The sequence below is a fragment of the Amblyraja radiata genome, chromosome 20, assembly GCF_010909765.2.
Source record: "Amblyraja radiata isolate CabotCenter1 chromosome 20, sAmbRad1.1.pri, whole genome shotgun sequence".
Taxonomy (NCBI): domain Eukaryota; kingdom Metazoa; phylum Chordata; class Chondrichthyes; order Rajiformes; family Rajidae; genus Amblyraja; species Amblyraja radiata.
The window spans coordinates 20,972,668-20,988,664 of NC_045975.1; the positions used below are offsets into that span (position 1 = coordinate 20,972,668).

General features: G+C 43.8%; 1 protein-coding gene across 2 annotated transcripts in view; it reads right to left on the reverse strand.

Moving 5' to 3' along the window:
- ipo7 (importin 7) overlaps positions 1-12,766 on the reverse strand; it is a 66,283-nt gene extending 53,517 nt beyond the window's left edge. For both annotated transcript variants that reach the window (XM_033038967.1, XM_033038966.1), the window contains exons 1-2: positions 12,356-12,766; positions 1,023-1,104 (exon numbers count right to left, since the gene is read on the reverse strand). In XM_033038967.1, coding sequence (XP_032894858.1) covers positions 1,023-1,104; positions 12,356-12,439 — 166 coding nt within the window. In that variant the 5' untranslated portion in view covers positions 12,440-12,766. The remainder of the gene's footprint in view (positions 1-1,022; positions 1,105-12,355) is intronic.
- Positions 12,767-15,997: the final 3,231 nt, after the last annotated feature.

A 15,997-nucleotide genomic window follows, 5' to 3' on the forward strand; every position in this document is an offset into this window, starting at 1 on the left:
GAGAATTCAATGTTCATACGGTTAGGTTGTAAACTACCCACGTGAATACTCAGATTATTAAGATTATTAGGATTGGGAACTGAATTTGTTTGATGTCAGTGCTGCAATGGACTATGTCAGTAAGTAAAATGGGTGTTGAATTAATATGTCTTTGCCCCCATCTCATTTTAATCTTTATCTGTCAATAATAAGTGGGATTGATTTTACATTGTTTTTACCTCTGGTTCAGTTCAGCTGTTTTTAGCATTTATTAATGTTTGGCATTTATTAATTATTAAGACTCAAGACACGAGTATCTAATTGTCATATGCACCAGGAACAATGAAATTCTTACTTGCTGCAAATTCACAGGCACATTAACGCGGCATTTACATCAGTTAATTGGAAAAAATACAAGCCCTAATATTAAAAGAAAAAAGATATACCTGGTTATAGTAACCAATTAACCTACCAGCACATATTTTGGATATGGGAGAAAACAAGACCACCTGGAAGAACCCCATGTGGTCATGGTGAGACTATGCAAGATCTGTATTGATAACATGCAAGCACCCAACTCATATCCCTTGACCTATGTGGTTGCAACACAATCTGCTGCATCACAATGTTATAACTTAAGCAGTCCAATTTATAAAGGCAATTTATTTGTTATTCGTGCAATGAGGGATAAAGAACAAATTATTTTTTAAGTGTCCAGTCCAATACTGCACTAAAGTATTTAATTGTTGTGCGCACAGAATGGGGTTTACCCACACAAACATGAAAACATCCTTTACCAAACAAAATGCTCCAAATTATGAAAATTTGGACAGGGATGATTTAAGAAGGAGATGGTAAAGTGAAATAATTCTCCCAGACAATTGGTTAGTTTCTCAAATATTGTACCCAGCATTTTATAGTTCCAGATTATCTTGCTTTTGACCACAAACTGATGCAACAGGTAGACAATAGAAAAAATGGAATATCTAATTTAGATCTTCAGGCTTTTCCCGTACTATATTACTGGAAAGTTAAACACATACCTGCTTGCCTTACAGGCAAATCCAGTTGATCCGACATTGTGATTTGAAGCAGCGTTGATACAAAGGTAACAGCTTTGTTTGCCTGTAATATCCAAGAATATAATCTATTAAAAATAGTCAAATGATATGACTAATTGCAAAAATATAGATCAAAATTAGTATATTTAAAAAATAGAGGATTCAGTGGTGAAACAAGACGTCAGCAAATACCATTCCCACCATTCTTCCAGGAAAACTGGAGGTGTTGCCAAGCCCTTTATACTCATTCTGACAATATATTACAACCTCAATGCATTATACCCCTAATTTTAGTTGAGCAACTTCTACAATACCAGTAAAATATTTCTCTCCTCCTCAATTCCTCACATTTTTACCTTCAGCTAAATGTTGCACCAAATTTTGTAATGCTAGTTTAGTTCCCAAAATTAGCTGAATAGTCCTTGAACTCACTTCAAGACAACTTACACCAGACACTTTCCTTCACTCCAATTTTAACTAAAATGAATCTGGAAGTGAACATAGCTACAATTGTTGAAAATGTGAAACAATCAATGTCACTTCAAGGTTCTTATTTCTCCTAGATTGATGGTTTCTTGTATGAAATATTAAAACCAAATACTCAGGAATATAATTTGCCATATTTCCAATTTACTTCTAAAATTACCGTTCAAGTATGATTACAACAATCAGATGTGTTAAATATTCAGTAAGAATTAATCAATTAAGGAGGCTGACAGTGGAAGGTAATCAAATTATTCATTTTTGGACATCATTACTAAATTGCATCCTGTCAAACGGGTACACTTTCCAACGGGAAATACTGAACTGGAAGGAACAACCTCATCAGCAGTCATTCCAATTATAATATTGTTTGAGGGATGCTAACTCATCACAAACCCATTCCAAACGCAGCTTATTTTTAAAAAAAAATATTTTTTAAAAGGTGCTGGTCAAACCGCATTTTGAGTTTTGTGAGCAATTGGGGGCCCATATCTGAGGAAGAATGTGCAGGCGCTCGAGAAGGGTCATAGGTTTACGAGAATGATCACATGCATGAGTGCGTTAACGCATGACAAACGTTTGACGGCACTGGGCCTCTGCTCGCTGGAGTTTAGTAGGATGAGGAGGAACCTCATTGAAACTTACTGAACAATGAAAGTCCTGGATAGAGTGGATGCAGAGAGATGGTTGCCTCCAGTGGGAGAGTCTAGGACCAGAGGTCATAGCCTCAATATTAAAGGACGTACCTTTATATTTATATCAATAGACTTGACTCGGTGGGTCGGTGGGGGCGGTGCAAGCCGGTGCCCTGTCAGCAGCGTGTCCGTTTTTTTCTACTTTTTTTAGTATGTTTTTAATGTTTCTTTGTGTGTCTTGTGTGGGGGGGTGAGGGGGAAACCGATTTGGTCGCCTCCTCCACGGAGAGGCGACTTTTTCCAGGTCGCCTCCCCCGTGGCCTAACAACGAGGATCGGGCAGCCTTTCCCGGAGACGCGCCCGGGGCTTCAGCGGCGGGCGCAGCGTGGACTCTCGGCGTGGAGGGGAGCGCTCCGTTTCGCTGGCCCGTGGCAACCGGCAGCCTGAAGCCGCGGTCAGCAGAGCTCAAGCTGGCGCGGCGTCTGCAGCCCGGGATCCCTCGTGGGGGACCCGGGGGGAAGAAGAAGCTCCGAATGCCGGCCCGCGGCCAACTTCCACCACGGGCCCGGCGTGGACTTACCATCACCCCTGGAGGTGGGCTTCGACCGCTGGCCCTGCAGTCTGCGGTGCTTCTGGCCGCGGCGGGGACTTTAAATCTTCGACCGCCGGCCTGCACCAGCCTGAGGCGCGGTCTCCGGTGGGGAAGAGCCGACTATGGACTGGCTCTGGACTCTGGTCCCGACCACGGGGGGGATGGAGGAGGACGGGCCAATTTTTGTGCCTTCCACCACAGTGATGAATGCTGTGGTGGATGTTTGTGTTAATATTTTATTGTGTATTATGTGTTCTTTCTCATTGTATCGCTGCTGACATATTCATTTCACTTGCACTTTATGTGCAATGTGACGAATAAACCCGTATTGCATTGTATTGTATTGCATTGTTTAGCAAGGAGATCAGGAGGAACTTCTATAGTCAAGAGGGTGGTGAATCTGTGGAATTCATTGCTGCAGTATGCTGTGGAGGCCATCATACTGCAGCAATGAATTCCACAGATTCATAATGCAGATAGATTCTTGATTAGTACAGGTGGCAGGGGTTATGGGGAAAAGGCAGGAGAATGGGGTTGAGAGGGAAAGATAGATAATAGACAATAGGTGCACGAGTAGACCATTCGGCCTTTCGAGCCAGCACCGCCATTCAATGTGATTATGGCTGATCTTCCACAACCAGTACCCTGTTCCTGCCTTCTCCCCATATCCCCTGACTCCACTATCTTTAAGAACCCTATCTAGCTCTCTCTTGAAAGTATCCAGGGAACCGGTCTCCACCGCCCTCTGAGGCAGAGAATTCCACAGACTCAACTCTGTGTGAAAAAGTGTTTCCTCATCTCCGTTCTAAATGGCTTACCCCTCATTCTTAAACTGTGACCCCTGGTTCTGGACTCCCCCAACATCGGGAACATGTTTCCTGCCTCTAACGTGTCCAAGCCCTTAATAATCTTATATGTTCAGGGCTCTCACTTAACTTTTTTCCTCTGTTTCCAGCCGTCAACCTAGGCAGCTTTTTAGGTTGCCGAATGACAGTTTAGGTGGTCATTTAAGACAGCTTGCATGACGCGTGCGATAATGTGCTAGGATGAAGTGCCTAGTTACCAGTCGGAATTATGCTCAATGAAGCATTCACATTTTATTTCTGCTTCAAATAAAGTCACAAACTAAACATATTCACCAATCAAGACATGATATATACCCCAATGACATGTAGCAAAATTATAATACAGTATCTCAACTCTTTTTACATGTTGCAATGAATGCAATTTCTATTATTTGTTTCCACTTCCAAACAAAAATGGGGTTGGATTATTCAGCATATGATCAACCTCGGTGAGACCAAGGTCAGGCTTGGCGATCGCTTGGCACAACACCTCCACTCAGTTCACAATAACCAACCTGATTTCCCGGTGGTTCAGCACTTCAACTCCCCCTCCCATTCCGAATCTGACCTTTCTGTCCTCGGCCTCCTCCATGGCCAGAGTGAGGCCCGCAGTAAATTGGAGGAGCAGCACCTCATATTTCGCTAGGGCAGCTTACACCCCAGCAGTATGAACATTGACTTCTCCAATTTCAGGTAGTTCCTGCTTTCTCCTCTCCTTCCCAGCTCTCCCTCAGCCCACTGTCTCCGCATCTCTCTTTCTTCCACCCCCCCCACACCCCACCCTCACATCAGTATGAAGAAGGGTCAGGACCCGAAATGTTGCCTATTTCCTTCGCTCCATAGATGCTGCCTCACCCGTTGAGTTTCTCCAGCATTTTTGTCTACCCATTCACACAAGTTCTGTTTTCCCACTTTCCTCACCCACTCCCAACACATTAGGGGCAATTTTACAGAGACAAGTTAACCTGCAAAGCCAATGCGTCTTTGGGATGTGGGACGAAACCCACATGCGTGCAGGGAGAATGTGCAAATTCAACACAGGCAGTGCCCGAGGACTGGATCGAACACAGATCTCTGACATGCGAGGAAGCAAGTCCACCAGCTGTGCCACTATATTTTATTTTCCAACACACAAAAAAATTATACGTTGATAACTTTGGTTACTAAAAAAAAAATGAAACTATCCATTTTCTCCTTAAATCTCTAAGTGACGCTATGTCCCCCTTTACAGCTACTGTGTTTTAATTCAGTTCAAGACTTCGGGGCAGTACATTGGCCATAAGGTTGCTGCCTTAAAGTGCCAGAGACTGATCCTGAATATGGGTGCTGTCTGTATGGAGTTTGCTCCTTTTCCCTTTGATCTCTTGGGTTTTCTTCGGGTGCTCGTTTCCTTCCACATTCAAAGTGGTGCAGGAATCTTTTTCAGACCCAACCCAAATCGTAATATTTTCTTTTTGTCCAGATATTCTGTCTGACCTGTTGAGTTACTCCAGCTTTTTGTGTCTATCTTCAGTTTAAACCAGCATTTGCAGTTCCTTCCTACACACACGATACTTTACGATAGAACTTTATAAATCCCAGGGGGGAAATTGTGTGTGTGTGTGTGTGTGTGTGTATATATATATATATATATATCATACACACACACATACATATATACACATACATATAGATATACGTATACATACACACACATATACCCACACACATATATACCCACACATATATATATATATATACCCACACACATATATATATATACCCACACACACACACACATATACCCACACACACATATATATACCCACACACATATATATACCCACACATATATATACCCACACACACCCATACCCATATATACCCACACCCATATATATACATACAAACACGCACACATACACGCAAACACACACGCGCATACATAGACGCACGCACGCGCATATATATATATACACATACACGCACGCGCATATATAGATATATACACATACACGCACGCGCATATATATATATACATACACGCACGCGCATATATATACACACACATACACGCACGCGCATATATATATATATACATACACGCACGCGCATATATATATATACATACACGCACGCGCATATATATATATATACATACACGCACGCGCATATATATATACATACACGCACGCGCATATATATATATACATACACGCACGCGCATATATATATATACATACACGCACGCGCATATATATATATATACATACACGCACGCGCATATATATATATATATACATACACGCACGCGCATATATATATATATATACATACATGCACGCGCATATATATATATACATACACGCACGCGCATATATATATATATACACATACACGCACGCGCATATATATATATATACATACACGCACGCGCATATATATATACACATACACGCACGCGCATATATATATACACATACACGCACGCGCATATATATATACACATACACGCACGCGCATATATATATACACATACACGCACGCGCATATATATATACACATACACGCACGCGCATATATATATACACATACACGCACGCGCATATATATATACACATACACGCACGCGCATATATATATACACATCCGGAAGTGGCGGCGCTGGGAACGGCTGCGGCTCGCCTGCAGCCCGTTTGGCTTTTACTTTTTTGTGTTGTTTTTTTCGTTTTGTCTAGTTACGTTTTTGGTTTTTAGGTCGTGTTTATGTGGGGGTGGGGGGTGAAACGGGGCTTGCTGTCTCTCCCTTCGGGGGAATACGACCTTTTTGTCGTATCCCCCTTCTCTGCCTCCGTCTACGCTGAGGCCTAATGGCGATGCTGGCGACCTCGGGACTCCGGAGGCAGCTGACAGGACTCGCCCTGAGCTCGCTCCCGTGAGGGTGGCCCAGCCCGGGGCTGGAACTGCGCTCTCGTGAGAGCGGCCTGGCGAGGGGCTGAGAGACTCCCCCGTGAGGGGCTGTGGCCCGTCGGAGTGGCCCAGCCCGAGGGAGAACGGCACTCCCGTCGGAGTGGCCCAGCCCGAGGGAGAACGGCACTCCCGTCGGAGTGGCCCAGCCCGAGGGAGAACGGCACTCCCGTCGGAGTGACCCAGCCCGAGGGAGAACGGCACTCCCGTCGGAGTGACCCAGCCCGAGGGAGAACGGCACTCCCGTCGGAGTGACCCAGCCCGAGGGAGAACGGCACTCCCGTCGGAGTGGCCCAGCCCGAGGGAGAACGGCACTCCCGTCGGAGTGGCCCAGCCCGAGGGAGAACGGCACTCCCGTCGGAGTGGCCCAGCCCGAGGGTGGAACGGCACTCACGTCGGAGTGGCCCAGCCCGAGGGAGAACGGTACTCACGTGAGGGCGATCCGGCTCGGGGCTGGAACGGTCCTCCGGTGGCTGGGACGGCGTTCTGGCGGCGGTGACCTGAGTCCTGGGTTCAGCCGCGGGCCAGCGGCTGCGTACGCTGGACTGGAGGGCGGCAGCTTCGACCACCCCCGGGCCGTTTGCGGGGTTCGGTGAGCCGCGGGACTGTTGTGCCATCGCCCGGTGGGGAATCGCCTCAGCGCAGAGGGAGAAGAGGAGGGAAGAGACAGTAACCCTAAGATTTTTGCCTCCACCACAGTGAGGAGGTGCTTGGAGGATACACTGTGGTGGTGTTAATTTGTGTTTATTGTTGTTTATTATTGTATGATTGTATGTATGACTGCAGGCACGAAATTTCGTTCAGACCGTAAGGTCTGAATGACAATAAAGGTATTCAATTCAATTCAAAACATACACGCACGCGCATATATATATACACATACACGCACGCGCATATATATATACACATACACGCACGCGCATATATATACACATACACGCACGCGCATATATATATACACATACACGCACGCGCATATATATACACATACACGCACGCGCATATATATATACACATACACGCACGCGCATATATATATACACATACACGCACGCGCATATATATATACACATACACGCACGCGCATATATATATACACATACACGCACGCGCATATATATATACACATACACGCACGCGCATATATATATACACATACACGCACGCGCATATATATATACACATACACGCGCATATATATATACACATACACGCACGCGCATATATATATACACACACACACGCGCATATATATATACACACACGCACGCGCATATATATATACACACACGCACGCGCATATATATATACACACACGCACGCGCATATATATATACACACACGCACGCGCATATATATATACACACACGCACGCGCATATATATATACACACACGCACGCGCATATATATATACATACACGCACGCGCATATATATATACACACACGCACGCGCATATATATATACATACACGCACGCGCATATATATATACATACACGCACGCGCATATATATATACATACACGCACATATATACATACAGGCACATATATACATACAGGCACATATACACATACACGCACATATATACATACACGCACATATATACACATACAAGCACATAAATATACGCGCACATACATATATATACACACGCGCGCACACATTTATACACGCTCGCGCACACATACACGCGCGCACGCACATATACGCGTGCACATACACGCGCGCGCGCACACATACATACATATACACACATACACAAACACACATATATATATATATATATATACACACACACACATATATATATACAAACACACATATATAAATATATATACGTACACACACACGCACATATATATACACACACACATATATATATATATATATACACATACTAGACTAAGTATATTCACACGGGAGGGCTGGTCCCCCAACAATACTCCACCTCTCCACCAATTCCAATATTGCTGGCCAGTGGGGGGCTTTCTGGAGCGCTAGCGTGGTGTTGTGGGCTGAAGGGACTAGTTTCCAGAGGGCTAGTATGGACATTGTGAGCCGAATGGATTCTTGGGCTGGCAGCTCAGTCACTGAGACCACTCACACAAACACTCACTCACAAACACACTCACTGACTCACACACCATATATATGGCAGTAAACGTTCTTGAATACTCACACGGCTGAGCGCAGCCGTTCCACTTTGAGGCTTCCGCAGTCAGCTGCACTTCCGCAATCAGCGTGACCTCGGCACTTACCGGAAATTACGCAATCAGCGCGACCTCTGCACTCACAGGAAATTAGGCAATCAGCGTGACCTGTCCACTAAGTGGAAGTCACAAAATGAGTGGGTTTTTTGGACTAAACAGTCGGACCTAATAAAGCATTTATTCCTTCCAAACACAGTCGGACGTAATAAAGCATTGCAGTTTCAAGCACAGGTAGGGCAGCAGGCCAAAACACTCATGGCATTGTCATGAAGGGCTAACAAATCATTTATTGCAAGTACATTGCAGACTCATAGGTCAGTTGATTCACAGCTTAGAATGAGAGTCGTGGACTCTCCCTCGCGATCTTGCAGAGTGACTGAGTCACGTCCAGGCATCCAGGGTTTTATAGTCCTGTCTCTGTATATATCTCTATCTCTACCTCTACATATAAAAATATACACCGTTTTATTTCCTCATTTATAACATTGTTTAACTATGTTTACATATTCTGTTGTACTGCTGCAAGTAAGGAATTCATTGTTCTAACTGGGACGTGAGAGAATAAAACACTCTTGGCTTACATCGCTAATGTGTAGGATAGAACTAGTGTATGGGTGATCGGTGGTCGGCGTGGACTCGCCGGTTTCCATGCTGTATCTTTAAATTAAACTAAAAACACTAAAACCAGACGAAACCTAAAGAAGGGTCTCTACCCAAAACGTCACACAATTTCTTCTATCCAGAGATGCTGGCTGTTCCATGGAGTTCCCCCGCACAATTAAAGCATGGAATAGTCATCACCCTACCATGGTTACCCAACCAGATGCAACTAAATTTAAGGTAGTTCTTATTTCCCAAGAACCCTTTTTTGCTTAAGCCCAAGTCAAGAGTCAAGAGAGTTTTATTGTCATGTGTCCCAGATAGGACAATGAAATTCTTGCTTGCTGCAGCACAACAGAATATGTAAACATAATACAGAACAGGAGATAAAAGTTCAGTGCGTCTATATACCATAGATATATATATTTGGAGGTGGAGAGTCCACTCCAGTTTAAATTCCATTTGGAATATTTTTGGAGCACCAGGAAACCAAGAAGCAAGAGCTACACCAGGGAGTTACTCCAGCTCCAGGGAGTGATTCTGCATTGGTTTTCAGCGGTCGCGGCGAGCAACGAACGGACAGCAATGGCAGCCAGATCTCCCACAATGCAAAGGGAGAGAGAAAGTGCCCGACGCCGACCAGTTGCCGTGCTCATGTGCAGGAGGATGTGTATGCCGTGGCAGGGTGCATGTGCAAGGCAACTGGCCATGCCAACTGAGAGCGGAGAACCGGTGGCCGGGACACGGAGAGTGATAGAGAGAGTGAGAGATAGAGAGGGGGGCCCGCTCAGAGTTGAACGATAGGTGTCCCGGGTGCTTGCCAAGCAGGCACGGCTTTTAGGTTGCCCGGCGGCACTTGAGGTCGCCATTGGCACCCGGGCAACCGTTAATTTCGCGCCCTGATGTTTCAATAAGATCCCCTCTCATCCTTCTACATTCCAGCGCATACAAGCCCAGCCGCTCCATTCTCTCAGCATATGACATTCCTGCCATCCCGGGAATTAACCTTGTGAACCTACACTGCAAGAATATCCTTCCACAAATTTGGAGACCAAAACTGCACACAATACTCCAGGTGTGGTCTCACTATGGCCCTGTACAACTGCAGAAGGACATCTTTGCTCCGATACTCAACTCCTCTTGTTATGAAGGCCAACATGCCATTTCGATCAGCCACGATCGAATGGTAGAGTAGACTTGATGGGCTGAATGGCCTAATTATGCTCCTATCACTTATGAACTTGAAATGTAGAAAATGTTAGAAACAGATCAACTACCTGTGCAGATACTAAACAAATTTACGACATAGGTTTTTCACCCGCAAAACTGGATAAGCAGATATGCATTAAAAGATTTAGGTGATTGATAAAGGCAAATGACAAGGCAAAACAAAACCTCTTGTCTAACAGAGGAAATAATAGGAATTAACAGATTTAAAAATGAGCATGTAGCTTAAGTTTAAAATTACTAAACACATGGTTGCACCAATAATGTTCTGAAATATAATCCTTTTTCATGAAAATATATTTCTCATCAGGTTGACCCAACACTTATCAATTTCTATTAAAACACAAGAGAACTATTAAATAGGCAGCCCTTTCTCTCAAAAATACAATGCATGTCCAAAATACATAATGTATTGAATTTTACTGTTATCATAATTGATTAAAAATTAGAACATGACCTTCACTGAAAAGCTACAGTCAATTTACATTCTGTTGGCTAGTTCTGTTCTTAGCAAGATATGAACCGGTGGTTTATCAGCACGTTATTCATTGTTTTTTTACACAATGGACCATAAAATTCTCCAAAACAATTTGTTACATCAAACACTGATTCACGATGAAAATGAATTTGAGAACTTGGAATAATAAGTGATTAAAAATAAGAGGATAAGTGTACAATAATGTCTTAAGTCGTCAATTCATATATTAATTCCTTCTCTTGCCCAGACCCATTTATGGCCCGTATTTCCTGTTTTTATTTCTAATTGGTTTATCTTATATATGGGATCACGGTCTTGCTTCCCATCCTCAATGGCCCATTCAAATTTAGGAAGTATCCTCATGGTCAAAAGTCAACATCATTCGCCTCTCTGCTTGGAGATGGGGTGTGTTAATTTTATTATAAAGTCAATAGCATCCATGAGTTTTATCCCCAAATAAAAGAGGAAGAATTCTGTGTGAGAAAACGCAAGGACAAGCCACATCATTTCAATGAGTCCCAATAAGTGTCTATTAGAACTTATGAGATAACGAAAAAACACAAGTTACATCTGCCCCAACACCTGCTTTGTGAATCAGCAGTTCTGAAATGTCACCTCTCATGAGAATGAAACTGAATTTGCTTGAGATCAAGATGGTTTTTTTTAAAGGTAACTTGCAAAAATGAAATACCCAAACTTGTAAGTGAAGGCTCGGTGACAACTAACACTTCCTTATTTTACCCCAATTACTAACACCCCGGCCTATATTGTTGAACAATGGAAAACATGTTATCAGCGTTATTCTTTACTCATTTAAGTGTTGACAGAGAGACGGGGAAAAGTTCCATTGACGGAAGTTGTGCGAAATGACAATAAACGAGAGAGAAAAGAAATGTACACGTGGTGAAAACATTCGTTAAAAACTATGATTTTGCTTAACAGGCAAGTAGGACAGTTGTATTGCCGAAACTCAGGAACGAATGCTGTGTCCGCATTAAAAGCTCATAATCCCTGGATACGTGAACGAGAAAACGCGACATTGATAGCCTGGACTGAGAACAAATCCCTAAACGACAAGTTTAACTTTGATTCCACGTATTACCACTAACAATATCGCCGATTCCAAAAACATGAGGGGTTACACGGGCGCAACATCTTGCAAAAGGTCTGCCGCGGCTCACGCAGCGCTGGCACTGTCGCCGAGGCCTGTTCGGTCGGTCCCAGGCCTTGATTTCATCCTGAGCGCACACGGTCACCTGCCAGTCGCCGGGGCCTGGCCTTCAATTGTTTCGTTACCTCGTTAAGCTGACGCTCGGCGGCCTCCCTGAGCGCAGGGTCCATGGTCCCCCTCAGGGCCTCGATAATGTTATTCGGATCCATGGGAAGTTTCTCTGTCGCGCTCTTGAGGAAAATCGATGTTTATTTGTGTTTTAAATGTCGCGTCGCCTCTCCTTTTTTTATTGACGACAATGTGTGAACCCGTGGCCCTGCTGCCTGTGTGGAGTCGGCCTCTCAGCTAGCGGCCCACCGATGCGATGCGCACATGGAAACTGCGTTTCAACAGCCGCCGGCGCCAAAGGAAGAGTGTCGCGCGCCGAGGCCGGATACATGGGCGCGAGGCGGCCCGTCACCAGCCGCCCGACCAACCCACCCACTCATTCACTCAGCGCCTTCCGCTTCCGCCAGCAACAACCCACATCCGCCGAGGCCCCGAGTGGTCGCCAGGGAAATGTAGTCCACTGCGCTCGCATGCGCAGGTGCTGGAGGATGACGCGAACAGTCAACATCAACAGAAAATCCTTTGGGCTGGTGGAGCTGGCGTTTGTACACGTTTCACAACCCTGACGAAGGATACTGCCATAGGAAGGAACTGCAGATGCTAGTTTACACCGAAGATAGATACAGAATGCGGGAGTAACTCAGGGGGACAAGCAGCATTTCTGGAAAGAAGGAACGGGCCGAGACCCTTCTTCAGGCTCGTAATCCTTTTGTGTGGTGGAGCTGGCAGAGCAGACGTTTGTTCACCTTTCACAGTCCTGACGAGGATACTCTCACAATTGGGGAACGGGTGCTTCCGAATTTAGACGCAGCGACAATGAAAGAACAGACCAATATTTTCAAGACAGGATATGTTTCTCAAGAGTGTTTAATTGTCCATTTACCGATAACGGAACTATGGAATTTTTGCTTGCTGCGGCTTTACATGTGCATTAGCACAAAAACACAAATAAATATACAATAATCCATAATGCTTTTAATTAACAATCAGTAATACTAGGTAACTACTAGAACACAATAGAGCAAAAGTGAATAGTAGTTTATAGTTGCTGAGGAAGTGGTTAGTGTTGTGCACTGTTCAAGAGACTGATAGTTGCTGGGCAGAAACTGCAATTGAACCTGGTCACGGTTTTCACGTTCTTATACCACCTTCTGAATAGTAAGAACGAGATGAAAGCATAGTCAGGATGATGAGCCTTTGATGATGTTAATTGTCTTTTAGAGGCAGTGTGATAAGGAGGACAGTACCTATGATGGTCTGGGGCACTATCCACCACTATATCGAGCCTCCTCTGTTCCTGGATGTTCAAGTTACGGAACCAAGCAGTGGTGCAACTGGTGAGTGTACTCTCTACTGTGCACCTGTACTGGTTTGAAATAGTATTTGGCAATACACCAAATTGCCTCTGTAATCGATGGAAGTAGAACATGTATTTTGAGGGAACCTCAAAGATGGTGATTCCATGTGACAACTGCCCTTCATCTTCTTAATAATAGAAGTTGCATATTTTAGATATGCATTTGATAGTGTGCAATGGGGAGGAGCAATGAACATTTAGCTTGATGGATGTAGTTACAGTGCCCTCCATAATGTTTGGGACAAAGACCCGTAATTTATTTATTTGCCTTTGTACCCTGCAATTTGAGATTTGTAATAGAAAAAATCACATGTAGTTAAAGTACACATTGTCAGATTTTATTAAAGGGTGTTTTTATACATTTTGGTTTCACCATGTAGAAATTACAGCTGTGTTTATACATAGTCCTCCCCATTTCAGGGCACCATTATGTTTGGGACTCATGGCTTCACAGGTGTTTGTAATTGCTCAGGTGTGTTTAAATGCCTCCTTAATGTAGGTATAATAGAGCTCTCAGCGCCTAGTCTTTCCATCACCTTTGGAAACTTTTATTGCTGTTTATCAATATGAGGACCAAAGTTGTACCAATGAAAGTCAAAGAAGCCATTATGAGACTGAGAAACAAGAATAAAACTGTTAGAGACATCAGCCAAACCTTAGGCTAACCAAAATCAACTGTTTGGAACATCATTAAGAAGAAAGAGAGCACTGGTGAGCTTACTAATCGCAAAGGGACTGGCAGGCCATGGAAGACCTCCACAGCTGATGACACAAGAATTCTCTCTATAATAAAGAAAAATCCCAAACACCTGTCCGACAGATCAGAAACACTCTTCAGGAGTCGGGTGTCGGTTTGTCAATGACCACTGTCTGCAGAAGACTTCAAGAACAGAAATACAGAGGCTACGCTGTAAGATGCAAACCACTGGTTAGTTGCAAAAATAGGATGGCCAGGTTACAAATTGTCAAGAAGTACTTAGATAGATAAATACTTTATTAATCCCCTTATTCAGGGGAAATTCTGATGTCCTTGCAGCACACTAATAAAAATCCAACACAGTATTCATAAAGAAATTCAACACCAAAACATCCCCCCACAGTGATTCCCACTGTGGGGGAAGGCACAAAGTCCAGTCCCCATCCTCTTGTCCACCCATAGTCGGGCCTATTGAGGCCTCCACAGTCGCCGCCACGGCGCCCGATGTTCTCGCCGGGTGATGGTACTCCGGCGTATTCATAACTTAAGCAGGACTTAAAAGAGCAACCACAGTTCTGGAAAAAGGTCTTGTGAACAGATGAGACGAAGATTAACGTATCAGAGTGATGGCAAGAGCAAAGTATGGAGGAGAGAGGGAACTGACTGAATGTGAATGTGACTAATAAAATACCTTTGATACCTTTGAACTGCCCAAGATCAAAAGCATACCACCTCATCTGTGAAACAGTGGTGGAGGTGTTATGGCCTGGGCATGTATGGCTGCTGAAGGTACTGGCTCACTTATCTTCATTGATGATACAACTGCTGATGGTTGTAGCATAATGAAATCTGAAGTGTATAGACATATCTGCTCAAGTTCAAACAAATGCCTCAAAACTCATTGGCCGGCGGTTCATTCCACAGCAAGACAATGATCCCAAGACAATGATCCCAAATGAGTTTTTCAAAGCTAAAAAATGGTCAATTCTTGAGTGGCCAAGTCAATCACATGATCTGAACCCAATTGAGCATGCCTTTTTATATGCTGTAGAGAAAACTGAAGGGGACTAGCCCCCAAACAAGCATAAGCTAAAGATGGCTGCAATACAGGCCTGGCAGAGCATCACCCAGTTGCTTGATGATATTCATGAATATTCATGCATTGCAGACTTCAAGAAGTTATTGCATGCAAAGGATATGCAACAAAATACTAAACATGGAGGGGGGGGGGGACTGTATAAACACTGCTGTATGCTGTAATTTCTACATGGTGAAACCAAAATGTATAAAAATGGCCTTCATTAAAATCTGACAATGTACACTTTAACCACATGTGATTTTTTTTCTATTACAAATCACAGATTGTTGAGTACAGAGGCAAATAAACAAATGAACAAATAAATACATAAACAGATAAACGGGTCTTTGTACCATTATGGAGGGCACTGTATATATCTATTCTCTCCCAATTATTGTTATTCCACACAACTCTTTCCGTCAAATGTAACGTTTCCCCGGCTCTCTCAAAACTTGAATGAGTAAAGAATGTACATTGGCTTGTTCTGCCCAATAACACTGATGACCATTTACCGCTGTTCAACAACA